The sequence below is a fragment of the Rhinoderma darwinii genome, chromosome 7 (assembly GCF_050947455.1).
Source record: "Rhinoderma darwinii isolate aRhiDar2 chromosome 7, aRhiDar2.hap1, whole genome shotgun sequence".
NCBI classification, from domain to species: Eukaryota; Metazoa; Chordata; class Amphibia; order Anura; family Rhinodermatidae; genus Rhinoderma; species Rhinoderma darwinii.
Window position 1 is genome coordinate 56,792,951 of NC_134693.1, and position 16,126 is coordinate 56,809,076.

Below are 16,126 nucleotides of genomic sequence, written 5' to 3' on the forward strand. Positions count from 1 at the left end.
TGTGTATAGCACTATGACCCTATAAACTATGGATAGGATACATTGGCTCAGCAGACAGTATCACACATGATAGGATTAGATACAATGGCTCAGCAGACAGTATCAGACATGATAGGATTAGATACACAGCTCAGCAGACAGTATCACACATGATGGGATTAGATATAAGGCCCAGCAGAGTTTCACACATGATGGGATTAGATATACAGCTCAGCAGACAGTATCACACATGATAGGATTAGATACAGTGGCTGAGCTGACAGTATCACAAATGATAGGATTAGATATAAGGCCCAGCAGAGTATCACACATGATAGGATTAGATACACAGCTCAGCAGACAGTATCACACATGATGGGATTAGATATAAGGCCCAGCAGAGTTTCACACATGATGGGATTAGATATACAGCTCAGCAGACAGTATCACACATGATAGGATTAGATACAGTGGCTGAGCTGACAGTATCACAAATGATAGGATTAGATATAAGGCCCAGCAGAGTATCACACATGATAGGATTAGATACACTGCTCAGAAGACAGTATCACACATGATAGGATTAGATACAGCGGCTCAGCAGACAGTATCACACATGATAGGATTAGATATAAGGCCCAGCTGAGTTTCACACATGATGGGCTTAGATACACAGCTCAGCAGACAGTGTCACACATGATAGGATTAGATACACAGCTCAGCAGACAATATCACACATGATAGGATTAGATACAGTGGCTCAACAGACAATATCACACATTATTGGATTAGATACAGTGGCTCAGCAGACAGTATCACATATTATAGGATTAGATACACAGCTCAGCAGACAGTATCACACATGATAGGATTAGATACAGGACTCAGCTCGCTGACATTGCGGCTCCAGTGCTGGACCCAGGAAAGGTAAGAATAATAATTGTTTTGCTTTTTTATGTGTTTCTAATTATTTTTGTGTGTTTGTGTTTTTTTACAGGTTCGGTTGTTGGACTTCGGATTCGAGGACAATTTCAATGACAGCGTTTTTTTATTCTCAATAAAATGGTTAATGAGGGTTGTGTTTTTTTATTTCAATAAAATATTTTTTCTTTGTGCTTGTACTTTTTTAAACTTTATTATTACCGCCTTAGTAATGGCCGCTGTCTGATTGACAACCTCCATTACTAAGGCGGGGCTTAAAGAGGCTCTGTCACCAGATTCTCAAACCCTTATCTCCTATTGCATGTGATCGGCGCTGCAATGTAGATAACAGCAACGTTTGTTTTTTAAAAAACGTTCATTTTTGGCCAAGTTATGAGCTATTTTATATTTATGCAAATGAGCTTTGAAATGGACAACTGGGCGTTTTTTTTCCGTTATGTCCAACTGGGCGTGTATTGTGTTTTTAACTGGGCGTATTTATGTGTATGACGCTGACCAATCAGTGACCAGTCAGCGTCATACACTCCTCAACATCTGCACGCTCCTCTCCTGAAATATTCTGTGCTGCTGTGAACTCTGCTCTTACCATTACGTAGCTCTCAGTCTGTTACCTCTCCTCCACTCCTGTCCTCAATAACACCTTCACATGATTGGCAAGTCACCACCCCGCACAAGATCCGCACGCTCATCTACTGAAATACTCTGTGCTGCCTTAAACTCTGTGGACAGGTCAGGATCCTGTTTTTTTTAAATGCTGCTGGGGAACCCGCTCGATCCACTATATAAGTCTGCGCCTCCATCCTCTTCTGCCCCAGACACTTATTCCCAAGCACTGTAAACTTTCAGATTGGTTGCGCTGTGAATATTCGGAGAACGTGATTGGTTTATGTGCAGGGTAATGAACATACAGACAAGCAGTAGAAGACTGACTAAGGGCTGAGCATTTCATTGAATTCAGTTACTGTTATCTACATTGCAGCGCCGATCACATGCAATAGGAGATAGGGATTTGAGAATCTGGTGACAGAGCCTCTTTAATGTTAGCAGGTGCAGAGGCTAACACTAACCCCCATTATTACCCCGGTACCCACCGCCACCAGGGGTACTGGGAAGAGCCGGGTACGAACCAGTAACCGACTATCTGCAGTGACGGCCAGACACCGGGGCGGCCGCAGGCTGGTAGTATTAGGCTGGGGAAGGCCAAAAACAGTGGCCCCTACCACCCTGGTAATGCTGCCTGCTGCTGTGTTGTATCTGGCTGGTTGTGAAAATTAGGGGGGACCCCACATCGTTCTTTCCAATTATTTTGTATTTTTTTTTTTTTAAATGACGTGGGGTCCCCCCCATTTTTCATAATCAGCCAGATACAATAAAGCAGCAGCAGCCTAGCATTACCAGGGTGGGAAGGGCCACTGTATAAGGCCTTCCACAGCCTGCGGCCGCCCCATTGCCCGACCATCACTACAGATGGTCAGGTACTGGATCGTACCCGGCTCTTCCCAGCACCGCTGGTGGGGGTGGGTATCGGGGTAATAAAGAGGGTTAGTGTTCGCCTCTGCACCGGCTAACACTAAGCCCCGCCTTAGCAATGGACGCTGTCAATCAGCCGGCGGCCATTACTAAGTCGGTAGTAATAAAGTTTAAAAAAAAACACAAAGACATAGAAAAAATATTTTATTGAAATAAAAATAAACCACACAACCCTCATTGACCATTTTATTGATAATAAAAAAAGCCGTCATCGAAGTAGTCCTGGAATCTAAAAGCTTGTGTAAGAAAACACACAAAAAACGATTAGTAACACGTGTTAAGCTTAGATACAGGGCCCATGTGTGATACTGTCTGTGGGACCCTGTATCTAGGCCTACCACAAGGTAGGCTTATATACAGGGTCAGGCAGACAGTAATCTTATATAGTAATACAGGGCCCATCAGACAGGATCACACATGGGCCATGTATCTAAGCCTACCATGTGATTGGCTTAGATACAGGGCCCAGCAGACAGCATCACACAATCTGTGATCCTGTCTCATGGGCCCTCTAAACCTGCTACATCATAGGCTTAAAGGACTTGTCCAGTCCCTAAACATTGATGGCCTATCCTCGGGATAGGCCATCAATAGCTGATGTGCCGTTGTCCGTCTCCCGGGACCCGCCAATCAGCAGTTTTGAAGGGGCCGCAGCACTCGTACGAGAGCTGCTTCCCCTTCATTTCCCTTACTCGCTCACACTGTGAATCGCCGACACCGATTCACAGTGTGACCGGAATGAAGTGACAGGAATGAAGGGGAAGCAGCTCTCGTACAAACACTGCGGCCTCTTCAAAACAGCTGATTGGCCTACCTCAATACTGTTACTGAATAATACCTCCATACTGATACTGAATAATACCTCCATACTGTTACTGAATAATACCCCATACTGTTACTGAATAATACCCCCATACTGTTACTGAATAATACCCCCATACTGTTACTGAATAATACCTCCATACTGTTACTGAATAATACCCCCATACTGTTACTGAATAATACCCCCATACTGTTACTGAATAATACCTCCATACTGTTACTGAATAATACCCCCATACTGTTACTGAATAATACCCCCATACTGTTACTGAATAATACCCCCATACTGTTACTGAATAATACCCCCATATTGATACTGAATAATACCTCCATACTGTTACTGAATAATACCTCCATACTGTTACTGAATAATACCTCCATACTGTTACTGAATAATACCACCACACCATAACCACATAGTGACTGAATAATACCCCCATGTACTGTGTGTGTGTGTGTGTGTGTGTGTGTGTATATATATATATATATATATATATAATGCTGCCATATATTGTACATATAGAGTCCAACATATGCTGTAAGTATAATTAATCAAATCACTTTATACTCTGTACATTATATAGCGGTGTTATAGGTGTGTACACATAATACCACTACATATTGTTTGTATAAAAAATACTGCTATAACCTTAGACATATAGTACCATTATATTCACTGCACACCTATTATACTGCTATATACTACACTTACATACAATACCGCTATATACTGCATACACCTATAATCAGGGGCATAGGTAAAGGCTCATGGGCCCCGATGCAAAAGTTCTTATTGGGTCCCCCCCACCCACAAACTTCTCATGCCCGACAGTCTGCAGCTTTCAGTTGCATCGCTGGGTCTCCTAAGTGACCCAACAATGCAGCACTAGCAGCCGGGAGCGTCACTAAGGACTTAAAATGTCAGGGGAAATAGCCCCAATACATATGTGTCTGCCCAAAAAAATGTATGTATGTGTGTGTATGTGTGTGTGTATGTGTGTGTGTGTGTGTGTGTGTGTGTGTGTGTGTGTGTGTGTATAGCACTATGACCCTATAAACTATGGATAGGATACATTGGCTCAGCAGACAGTATCACACATGATAGGATTAGATACAATGGCTCAGCAGACAGTATCAGACATGATAGGATTAGATACACAGCTCAGCAGACAGTATCACACATGATGGGATTAGATATAAGGCCCAGCAGAGTTTCACACATGATGGGATTAGATATACAGCTCAGCAGACAGTATCACACATGATAGGATTAGATACAGTGGCTGAGCTGACAGTATCACAAATGATAGGATTAGATATAAGGCCCAGCAGAGTATCACACATGATAGGATTAGATACACTGCTCAGAAGACAGTATCACACATGATAGGATTAGATACAGCGGCTCAGCAGACAGTATCACACATGATAGGATTAGATACAGTGGCTGAGCTGACAGTATCACAAATGATAGGATTAGATATAAGGCCCAGCAGAGTATCACACATGATAGGATTAGATACACAGCTCAGCAGACAGTATCACACATGATGGGATTAGATATAATGCCCAGCAGAGTTTCACACATGATGGGATTAGATATACAGCTCAGCAGACAGTATCACACATGATAGGATTAGATACAGTGGCTGAGCTGACAGTATCACAAATTATAGGATTAGATATAAGGCCCAGCAGAGTATCACACATGATAGGATTAGATACACTGCTCAGAAGACAGTATCACACATGATAGGATTAGATACAGCGGCTCAGCAGACAGTATCACACATGATAGGATTAGATATAAGGCCCAGCTGAGTTTCACACATGATGGGCTTAGATACACAGCTCAGCAGACAGTGTCACACATGATAGGATTAGATACACAGCTCAGCAGACAATATCACACATGATAGGATTAGATACAGTGGCTCATCAGACAGTATCACACATGATAGGATTAGATACAGTGGCTCAGCAGACAGTATCACACATGATAGGATTAGATACAGTGGCTCAACAGACAATATCACACATTATTGGATTAGATACAGTGGCTCAGCAGACAGTATCACATATTATAGGATTAGATACACAGCTCAGCAGACAGTATCACACATGATAGGATTAGATACAGGACTCAGCTCGCTGACATTGCGGCTCCAGTGCTGGACCCAGGAAAGGTAAGAATAATAATTGTTTTGCTTTTTTATGTGTTTCTAATTATTTTTGTGTGTTTGTGTTTTTTTACAGGTTCGGTTGTTGGACTTCGGATTCGAGGACAATTTCAATGACAGCGTTTTTTTATTCTCAATAAAATGGTTAATGAGGGTTGTGTTTTTTTATTTCAATAAAATATTTTTTCTATGTGCTTGTACTTTTTTAAACTTTATTATTACCGCCTTAGTAATGGCCGCTGGCTGATTGACAACCTCCATTACTAAGGCGGGGCTTAAAGAGGCTCTGTCACCAGATTCTCAAACCCTTATCTCCTATTGCATGTGATCGGCGCTGCAATGTAGATAACAGCAACGTTTGTTTTTTAAAAAACGTTCATTTTTGGCCAAGTTATGAGCTATTTTATATTTATGCAAATGAGCTTTGAAATGGACAACTGGGCGTTTTTTTTCCGTTATGTCCAACTGGGCGTGTATTGTGTTTTTAACTGGGCGTATTTATGTGTATGACGCTGACCAATCAGTGACCAGTCAGCGTCATACACTCCTCAACATCTGCACGCTCCTCTCCTGAAATATTCTGTGCTGCTGTGAACTCTGCTCTTACCATTACGTAGCTCTCAGTCTGTTACCTCTCCTCCACTCCTGTCCTCAATAACACCTTCACATGATTGGCAAGTCACCACCCCGCACAAGATCCGCACGCTCATCTACTGAAATACTCTGTGCTGCCTTAAACTCTGTGGACAGGTCAGGATCCTGTTTTTTTTAAATGCTGCTGGGGAACCCGCTCGATCCACTATATAAGTCTGCGCCTCCATCCTCTTCTGCCCCAGACACTTATTCCCAAGCACTGTAAACTTTCAGATTGGTTGCGCTGTGAATATTCGGAGAACGTGATTGGTTTATGTGCAGGGTAATGAACATACAGACAAGCAGTAGAAGACTGACTAAGGGCTGAGCATTTCATTGAATTCAGTTACTGTTATCTACATTGCAGCGCCGATCACATGCAATAGGAGATAGGGATTTGAGAATCTGGTGACAGAGCCTCTTTAATGTTAGCAGGTGCAGAGGCTAACACTAACCCCCATTATTACCCCGGTACCCACCGCCACCAGGGGTACTGGGAAGAGCCGGGTACGAACCAGTAACCGACTATCTGCAGTGACGGCCAGACACCGGGGCGGCCGCAGGCTGGTAGTATTAGGCTGGGGAAGGCCAAAAACAGTGGCCCCTACCACCCTGGTAATGCTGCCTGCTGCTGTGTTGTATCTGGCTGGTTGTGAAAATTAGGGGGGACCCCACATCGTTCTTTCCAATTATTTTGTATTTTTTTTTTTTTAAATGACGTGGGGTCCCCCCCATTTTTCATAATCAGCCAGATACAATAAAGCAGCAGCAGCCTAGCATTACCAGGGTGGGAAGGGCCACTGTATAAGGCCTTCCACAGCCTGCGGCCGCCCCATTGCCCGACCATCACTACAGATGGTCAGGTACTGGATCGTACCCGACTCTTCCCAGCACCCCTGGTGGGGGTGGGTATCGGGGTAATAAAGAGGGTTAGTGTTCGCCTCTGCACCGGCTAACACTAAGCCCCGCCTTAGCAATGGACGCTGTCAATCAGCCGGCGGCCATTACTAAGTCGGTAGTAATAAAAAAAACACAAAGACATAGAAAAAATATTTTATTGAAATAAAAATAAACCACACAACCCTCATTAACCATTTTATTGATAATAAAAAAAGCCGTCATCGAAGTAGTCCTGGAATCTAAAAGCTTGTGTAAGAAAACACACAAAAAACGATTAGTAACACGTGTTAGGCTTAGATACAGGGCCCATGTGTGATACTGTCTGTGGGACCCTGTATCTAGGCCTACCACAAGGTAGGCTTATATACAGGGTCAGGCAGACAGTAATCTTATATAGTAATACAGGGCCCATCAGACAGGATCACACATGGGCCATGTATCTAAGCCTACCATGTGATTGGCTTAGATACAGGGCCCAGCAGACAGCATCACACAATCTGTGATCCTGTCTCATGGGCCCTCTAAACCTGCTACATCATAGGCTTAAAGGACTTGTCCAGTCCCTAAACATTGATGGCCTATCCTCGGGATAGGCCATCAATAGCTGATGTGCCGTTGTCCGTCTCCCGGGACCCGCCAATCAGCAGTTTTGAAGGGGCCGCAGCACTCGTACGAGAGCTGCTTCCCCTTCATTTCCCTTACTCGCTCACACTGTGAATCGCCGACACCGATTCACAGTGTGACCGGAATGAAGTGACAGGAATGAAGGGGAAGCAGCTCTCGTACAAACACTGTGGCCTCTTCAAAACAGCTGATTGGCCGGCTCCCGGGAGACGGACCCCACCAATCAGCTTCAGCAGACAGGGATATTAATCTTACTCTCCTCTTCAGCCGCGGAGAAAGCTCTGTCCTAACTCTATCCAGGATCACGATGTTGTGTGCGGTGAATAGTGCTGTGACGTCATGTGCTGCGCACAGCGCTTGACGTCAGGACCTCCACTGTGCTCCAGAACCAGGAGGGTAAGTACTGTCAGTTACTATAGTAACAGGGGCCCGCGGCCCGAGTTACTATAGTAAGTTTTTATTGATGTGGTGCGGGGGGCTGCGGGCTTCGGGGCCCGGTCGCAATTGCGACCGCTGCGACCCCTACAGCTACGCCACTGCCTATTATATTGCAACATACACTACGCACAATACTGCTACACAGTCTACACACACAATATACACTATATACTCTACACATCAGTTTTCCCACTATTTACACAAAAGCACAGCAAAAACAGTTTCTAAATTATTGCTGCAAAACTACAATGTGTGAATGTCCTTACAGTATCATATGTACACGAGAATCATATATATCCACATACACACAGATTATATATACATATATATATATATATATATATATATACATACACACATACATATATATATATATATATATATATATATATATATATAACACACACATTTACACACTTACCTTCTATGTAGGATCTCTAATGCAGACAGTCTCATATATAGACGAGAATCATATATATATATATATATATATATATATATATATGCACACACACACAAACATTTACACACTCATACACACACTTACCTTCTATGTGGGATCTCTCATGCAGTCTCTTGAAGTAGCAGATATAACCAGCTGCAGAAGTAGCTGGTCTGTTAGACAAATAGGGGGACACAGCACACGAGAGGAGGGGGGCAGAGGAGAGGGGGGGATACAGGGGACACAGGAGAGGAGGGGGGCAGAGGAGAGGGGGGTATTAGGGGGGGCAGAGGAGAGGGGGTGATACCGGGGGGGGGCAGAGGAGACACAAGAGTGACACAGGGGAGGACTAGACACGGAGCTTCTTCTGTGCAGACGCTGAGGCTGTGAACTCTCCCCTCCCCCTCTTCTCTGCACCGACTGCTTCAGACGAAAGGGAGAGAGAGGGAGAGGAAGTAGTTTGTTTGCACAGCAGTCTCACCTCATTCGTCTGGTCACTGGCTTGAGGAGACGACCGCTCCTCCTGCAGACCTGCTCCTCTCTGGTGGTGCGTGCTTCATACAGCGTCAGAGAGGAGCAGGAGTGTTCTCACAGACGGGCACGTCTGCTAAGTAAAATAATCCCCCTCCCCCGGTCCAGTCCGTCTCTGGATCAAAATGCCGCCCCCCACTTTCAGCTGGGCTGCGCCGCCTGAGGCTGTCGGCTCACATTGCCTCATGGTAGATGCGGCACTGGTCCTAGGCGACGGCGTACAACTGGGCGACGGTCCCTACGCTCAATAAGTGCACGAAAGACAAACAGACAAGGGTACACAGAAGCTAAGGGAAATGGGGCAGTTGCCCACGGCAACACCGTGAGCAACAAGAGTAGTGAACAAGCCGAGTCAAACCAGGAGTGTACGAGGTACCAAACGCAGAGCAGGAGAGTAGTCAGTAAAGCCAGGGTCAATATGAAGCAGAGGTCAATAGTACAAGCAGCAGCAGCAGAGCCAGGAAACAGGCAGAATCACAGGCAAAGGAGGGCGGGAGCTAGCTCCGTCTGGCCAGGCTGTGATAGGCTCTCCCACTTCTCAGCCTCCCAGCCTGAGTTGTAGATGATCGAGTCACTCTATCAGACTTAGGAGCAGGTTCAGACTGATTAACCACGGGCGTCGACACAGAAGCTGTGTCTGGCAGATCCTTTACATTAGGTAGATCAAAAAGTATCAATTCTGCCTGTCTGAAAAATAAGACTGTAACGGCTGCTGCGCCGTTCCCCGCCTTCCCCACGGCCTCTGCTCCGGTTCCGGCTTCCTCCATTACCACATGCTCATCCCGAGCTCCACTTACCCGATCCGGACGCTCTGCTGGCCCTGGACGGCGTCAGATAAGTGCATCCCTTACCTCCCTCCGCGGCCGTCATCCTCGATGTGCGGCTGCAGTCACTAGAGGGCGTGCGTGCTGACTCGTCCTGTCTTAAAGGGCCAGTGCGCGCTTTAATTCCTAAGACTTCCTATTTAAGGTTCCTTCTTCCTTGCATCCATGCTTGTTGAACCAAGTTCCCCGTGAGTTTCCCTGTGCCCTGGTTCCCTGTTTCTGTCCCTTCTGCCTTTTGTCTGGATTTCCCGTTACTTACCTCTGCCTGAACTTGACTATCCTTGTCTGCCGCCTGCCTTGACCTATTGCTATCCATACCCGTTACGCCGCCTGCCTCGACCTATTGCTTCCATACCCGTTACGACGCCTGCTGCCTGCCTTGACCTATTGCTTCCATACCCGTTACGACGTCTGCTGCCTGTACTGACTTCTGCCTATCCATCGTACCGCCTCTACCCGGTGTGCCAAGCGTTGCCTGGGTTACAAGCACCATTTCCCAGACGACACCGAGGATCCACGAACAAACCGGTGAGAACCGTTATAAAGGTCTCTTGATATTATTTGTATTTTTATTATATATTTATATTAATATTTTTATATATATATTTTTCACCTTTTTAATATTTTTGTATATATATTTGTATTTTTATCATCTATCAATGTAGTAAATGTGCTTACTGTTCCACTCCGTTTCCAAACTCCTAGCACCTACATCCATAAGGTGCAATCAGACAGTGCTCTCTCTATCTACCTAATACCAGCCCTACGCGTTTGTTTACTAAATTATGTCTCTGCCGTAAATCCATCAGGGGCTTGCAGAGTCAGAATATTAGAACTTCTAGCACTGTCTGATTGCACCTTATGGATGTAGGTGCTAGGAGTTTGGAAATGGAGTGGAATAGTAAGCACATCCACTACATTGATAGATGATAAAAACACAAATATATATACAAAAAATATTAAAAAGGTGAAAAAAATAAAATAAATCAATATATATATATATATATATATATATATATATATATAAAAATATAAAAAATGCAAATAATATCAAGAGACCTTTTTATTCAGACAGGCAGAAATTGAAACTTTTTGATCAACCTAACTACATCTATGGTGTCAATGTAAATTGCACAGGCACTAAAAATAAAGGTATATTATTGTCACAATCTGTTCATGCCAAGATGATAAATGAATGAACCACAGTTAGATGGTAATAGAATATTTTCCTTGTGATATGAAATACAGTGAATTTTACATACGTAATTTTCCCTATCCTCTCACAACAACCCTTGGCCCCAAAAAGTGTGGGACCAAATGGACCCCTTATGGCTCCTTAATGGGCCTGGACCAGTTTGTCACTCATTATTAAAGTCAGCTCTACCCTCTCTCACCCTGATAATCCCGCAGCAATAGAAAAATGGAAATTAGCAGATGTGTGAGGTTATTTTTGAATTTGTAACTTCCGGGTACAAGCCTAAACTGGCTCAGGGGCTGTTGGGAAAGGTTATATGGCCAAACCACCAGTCAAAAAATGTTTCAAATGGAGCCATCATTCTTGGCTGTACTTAATACTGATCCAAGTTTCCCTAGATAATTGGTAAAAACTTTGTCCTCTTTAAGTTGTCAAAATTAAAAAAATACAAACATTAAAAGGGATATCATACCAGAACTAAAGTCCAGACTATAATCCAGAAATACACTCCTTCATCCTTGTTAAATGCAACATTATCAAGAATAATTTTCAGTTTATCGGGGTCCCAGTCCTCATTGTTAAGGTACTTGTTGATTTCCATTTCAATATCACCTAAGTGGATTTTGCCATCCATGATAGCATTCTTTAGGAGGAAATAAAGTATGGTTGAAAATACAATCACTGAATCAAAAAGAGTGGAATGGAGAAGGCTTTGATTTGGAAAACAAAAAAAGAAAACAAAAAAACAAACAAACATAATCTTTCATTCAATAAGGCTACAGTGCATTGTCATATAATTGAAAAGTAAAATAGAATAATTTCAGATAAATCATTCCTTCAGATAAAATCTATTACTAATTTTTACAACACATTTATATTGAAAGTTTGCAGAACTTTTAAAACGGAAATAGCGCAAACGACTACTTTTTTTTTTTTTTTTTACTTAAAGTGGTTTTCCCACAATGAACATTTATCACCTATCTGCAGGAGACTCCGTGCTTGTAGGAAAAACAAGTTTGTGCATTCTTAGATGGATCTATTTTGAAGAAATGGTAAGTTCAGTAGAAAAGAAAATCTTCTCACGTACCTGACCAGTTCTTTGGGCATTTTCCAAAATCCTCTTGAAGTGTTTTGTAAGCATGTCCTCAATGATCCTTAACTGTAGTGTAAAATGAGCAGAAAATATTAAACTTTAACATATTATGCACTTGGAAAAAAACGGTAAATGTGCGACTTTCATCTCAGTCAATCTAATGGCAGTTCAATGCCCGTATGGACTGCTTAATTTTACCATGTATTTTTTTCCGCCGAACTCCATTTATGTAGCAATATCGAGACCCATTTTAAGAGCGTTGGCACTGATTGGACATTGCAATGTAATTGACAACATTTTGCTTGATGAATTGTTTGAAATGTAAAAAACACGTAATTTATCACAAGCAGTACCGAATTTACTTAACAGAAGCCTGGTAGTACATAGGGCTGGCACCTTATTCTTCGCCCATTAAGTAGGCCACAACTTATAGGGGTTGTCCCATGTGGACAAACCATTTTCTAAATGAGATCCTGCTTGCAATCAGTCATACATACTCCTACAAAGGCTACTGCAGAGCAACAATGGTGCTACATGGTGGTCCAAATGGGACAATCCGTTTAAGTCATGTATGGCTGTTTGCCTGCAGTGACAACATAAAGATTCATTATACTCAGATATCTTAAATTGCTTCCACTCTTCACTGTACTCTTCATATGCAGTTGCAATGCAAATTGCTTAATACATTTATTTACCATAATAGGCACCAGCGCAAATCAAGCACATTTACTAAAACTGGTGTACCGCTGAGTTGTACGCCAGTATACTCAATTCTGTCTATAAGATTACGCCTGCTGTGATAGTAGGCAAATCCAGCCCCGGCTATAGGAGGTGCGGATTATTCATTGATTGTAGAGTAACTCTCTCTAAATCTTTTTTTTGATCAGATTTATTCTAGACCCCCCTCATTTTAGCATTCCATATGTTTTTTAGCAATGTCGGCATGAACACTTTCCTGTTGTACTCAAAGTATGGAATTACTGTATGCTCAGGGTAGCCGCATCTCTCTATCCCATGAGTAATGTATCATGCACATGGTGACCCCTCTCAACAGGCCCCACAAGCAAAAAATGGAGGGTAGAACAGGTACAATGGTTATACTGCCAATAACTCCTTGGCGGGAAGGGGGCGAGGAGCAAGCTCTTTGGATGCAGGGGTGTAAAGGTGAGAACATATACCAGGAGGGGGCCTTTATATCCATAACTCCCATATTAACGTAGAAAAGCTTCATTCCTTTAAAATTGTTACTAATTCCATTAAGCTGCAGCAAATGTTATGCAAGTTTCATTTGTATGGGACAGGACTCATATTTTAGTATTTATCCATTAACATGTAGCATAATGATTTCTTACCTTCTGCACTTTGGTAATATCCATTTGGAAGAATTCTTTAAATTTTAATTTCCATTCATCTTCATTGTGTTTCTTGAAGTTGAAAAGAATTGTACTTAGATGATCTTCTACTACGTCTGGATCACAGGGTCTATCTTTCAGGAAATTGGAGATTTCAATGTGTGCTTGTCTTGTTAAAATCACTTCAGCGTCATAAAGATTTATCTCGTCGGCCTTTAGAAAATCAAGAATAGGTTTCTTTTATTAGAAAAATGACAGCAGTTTTAAATGATTTATCTTCTTGATATTGCTGTATTTGAGGGAGGCAATATCTTATTACAGCCATGAACCTGAGCAGAGCTCAATAGAGCGAAGACTGGACAAATAATCATTGCCGATGTATACAGGCCCTTTAAATGGTTTTCTGGTTTTATGTAAAATCACTGTAGACTGAAATGTCATACAACTTTCTAATATGCTTTGTGTTTCAATTCCAAACTAATTTAAAGATCTCTGCTTGCTGGCAGTGAATTTAAAAAAGTTTTTTTTTACATACTGAGGCTGAAAACCTGTGTTAGAACATGTACAACAGGCGGAATATTAGTGGATTTTGTCAAGATGTAGGCGCGGAATCCGCACCTAGACCCTCACAGAATCCTGAATGTGTGAATATAGCCATACAGTGTTCAGCTGTTGAATCAGCGCTCTCTCCTTTGTTAGAAGTTGCACCTCTGTGGGCCGTACAATATCAGGGCAGGCTTTTCATTTTCCCCCAGTCGTTGGTATGTAATTATGTATTTAGCTGGAATCGAGTGTCGTAAAGCAACAACATAGTTTTATTCAGCATCATTTACACTAGCTGAATATTCTTGAAGTCAGCAGCGTAGATATAGGTAATACAAATCTAAGGGTATGTTCACACGGCAGCCTCCGTTACGGCTGAAATTACGGAGCTGTTTTCAGGAGCTTTTCTCTGCGTCCATTACGGACGTAATTGGAGCTGTTTTTCCATGGTGTCAATGGAAAACGGCTCCAATTACGTCTCAAGAAGTGACAGGCACTTCTTTGACGCGGGCGTCTTTTTTACGCGGCGTCTTTTGACAGCGGCGCGTAAAAAAAATGACCGTCGGCACAGAACATCGTAAAGCCCATTCAAATGAATGGGCAGATGTTTGCCGACGCTTTGGTGCCGTATTTTCGGACGTAAATCGAGGTTAAAACGCCCGAATTACGTCCGTAAATAGGGTGTGTGAACCCAGCCTTACAGTTGCACCGTCTTATGTGCAGAGGGGTGAAGATATCAGTATCATAAATGGCACATGGAGGGTCCTGTAAATGATTTTGCCCAGAAATTCCCCTTATGCCTCTGTACGAAGTCCCTGCTTATATGCATTGTGCACGTTAAATTTCAAAGGAGTTTAATACTTATCATAAATGCTGCCCAGTCATTAGCAAAAAGCAAAAAAAAGGAAATCTCCTATGTACATTTAAGAAAGTGTTTGCTGTTTTGTGATTTTTGGGGTTTTGATCAGTTGTGCTATCAGAAATACTTGTTAAGCCATAGATAAGTTGGCTATTCAACTGCTAGCTGAATCGTTGCTTCGCCAACAGATCTCTACCCTAAAGCCAGCCAAACACTGTAAAGGATCTGCCAGGCACAGCTTCTTATCAACGCCCATAGGTAATCATATACTAAATACACGAGAAAAGGAGTCAAAACTATTAAGCAAGAAGCGCAAAATATAGAAAATTACAAATTTTATTGGACAATACAATAATACATGGTTAAAAAACAGACTACAAAGCCAATAACTGCATATCTCCAAAGCAGGAGACAATGTGGAGCCACCAAGCTACTTTAATTAATACAGTTTTTATATGTCACATCCATCGGGAAAGTTTCCCAAAACAGGTTATCAAAAAATATACTCTAAATCAAATCCCTAGAACAATGTAATAAGGCTAACAGAACACTTGTGTTCAAAGTAGTTTCTGAAAATTCCCAGTATAATGCGTCTCTGTAAACAGTAATAGGGGATACCGAGGTAGTGATTTATTTATAGTAGTGAGTACATTTAGGCCTCATTCACACGGCAGGGATTCCCGGCCGGGTGCCGGCCGTTCATAAATCGGCCGGCACCCGGCTGCATTAGGAATGATAGACCCCTAATGGGGCTATTCACACGACCGATTTTTTGATGGCCGGGAAATCCGGCCGTCAAAAAATAGGACATGCTCTATCTTTGCCCGGGCACCCGGCCGCCCGGCTCCCATAGAAGTCTATGGGGCCGGGTATTACACGGCCATCACCGGAATGTGTCCCGAGTGATGGCCGGGTTTCCCGGCGCTTGCGCTCTATCTCCTCCTCCTCACAGCGCAGAGTGCATGTGAGGAGGAGGAGTTGATGCCATTCTGACGAATGGCATCGCTGTACACTGTGTTGCAGGGCCGGGGTGTACAGCAGGTGGAGGGAGCGCTGCGCTGGCTCCCTTCCCCTGCTTGTTAAAAGCACCCTGGCGCGGCGACACCTTCGATGGCGCCGCTAGTAGCAGCAGCTGCTGCTGCTGCGGCTGCTACTACTGCAGCGACGCCACTATAGCAGAGCAGGGAGGTATCTCCCCGCTCTGCTATGTGCTAGCCGCACTTTAGCTCCTTGAAGGAG

General features: G+C 43.2%; 1 protein-coding gene across 1 annotated transcript in view; it reads right to left on the reverse strand.

Annotated features, from left to right (window-relative positions):
• LOC142657898 (uncharacterized) overlaps positions 1 to 16,126 on the reverse strand; it is a 95,796-nt gene that overhangs the window by 40,107 nt on the left and 39,563 nt on the right. The window contains exons 6-8 of the mRNA XM_075833419.1: positions 13,486 to 13,698; positions 12,128 to 12,199; positions 11,513 to 11,683 (exon numbers count right to left, since the gene is read on the reverse strand). Coding sequence (XP_075689534.1) covers positions 11,513 to 11,683; positions 12,128 to 12,199; positions 13,486 to 13,698 — 456 coding nt within the window. The remainder of the gene's footprint in view (positions 1 to 11,512; positions 11,684 to 12,127; positions 12,200 to 13,485; positions 13,699 to 16,126) is intronic.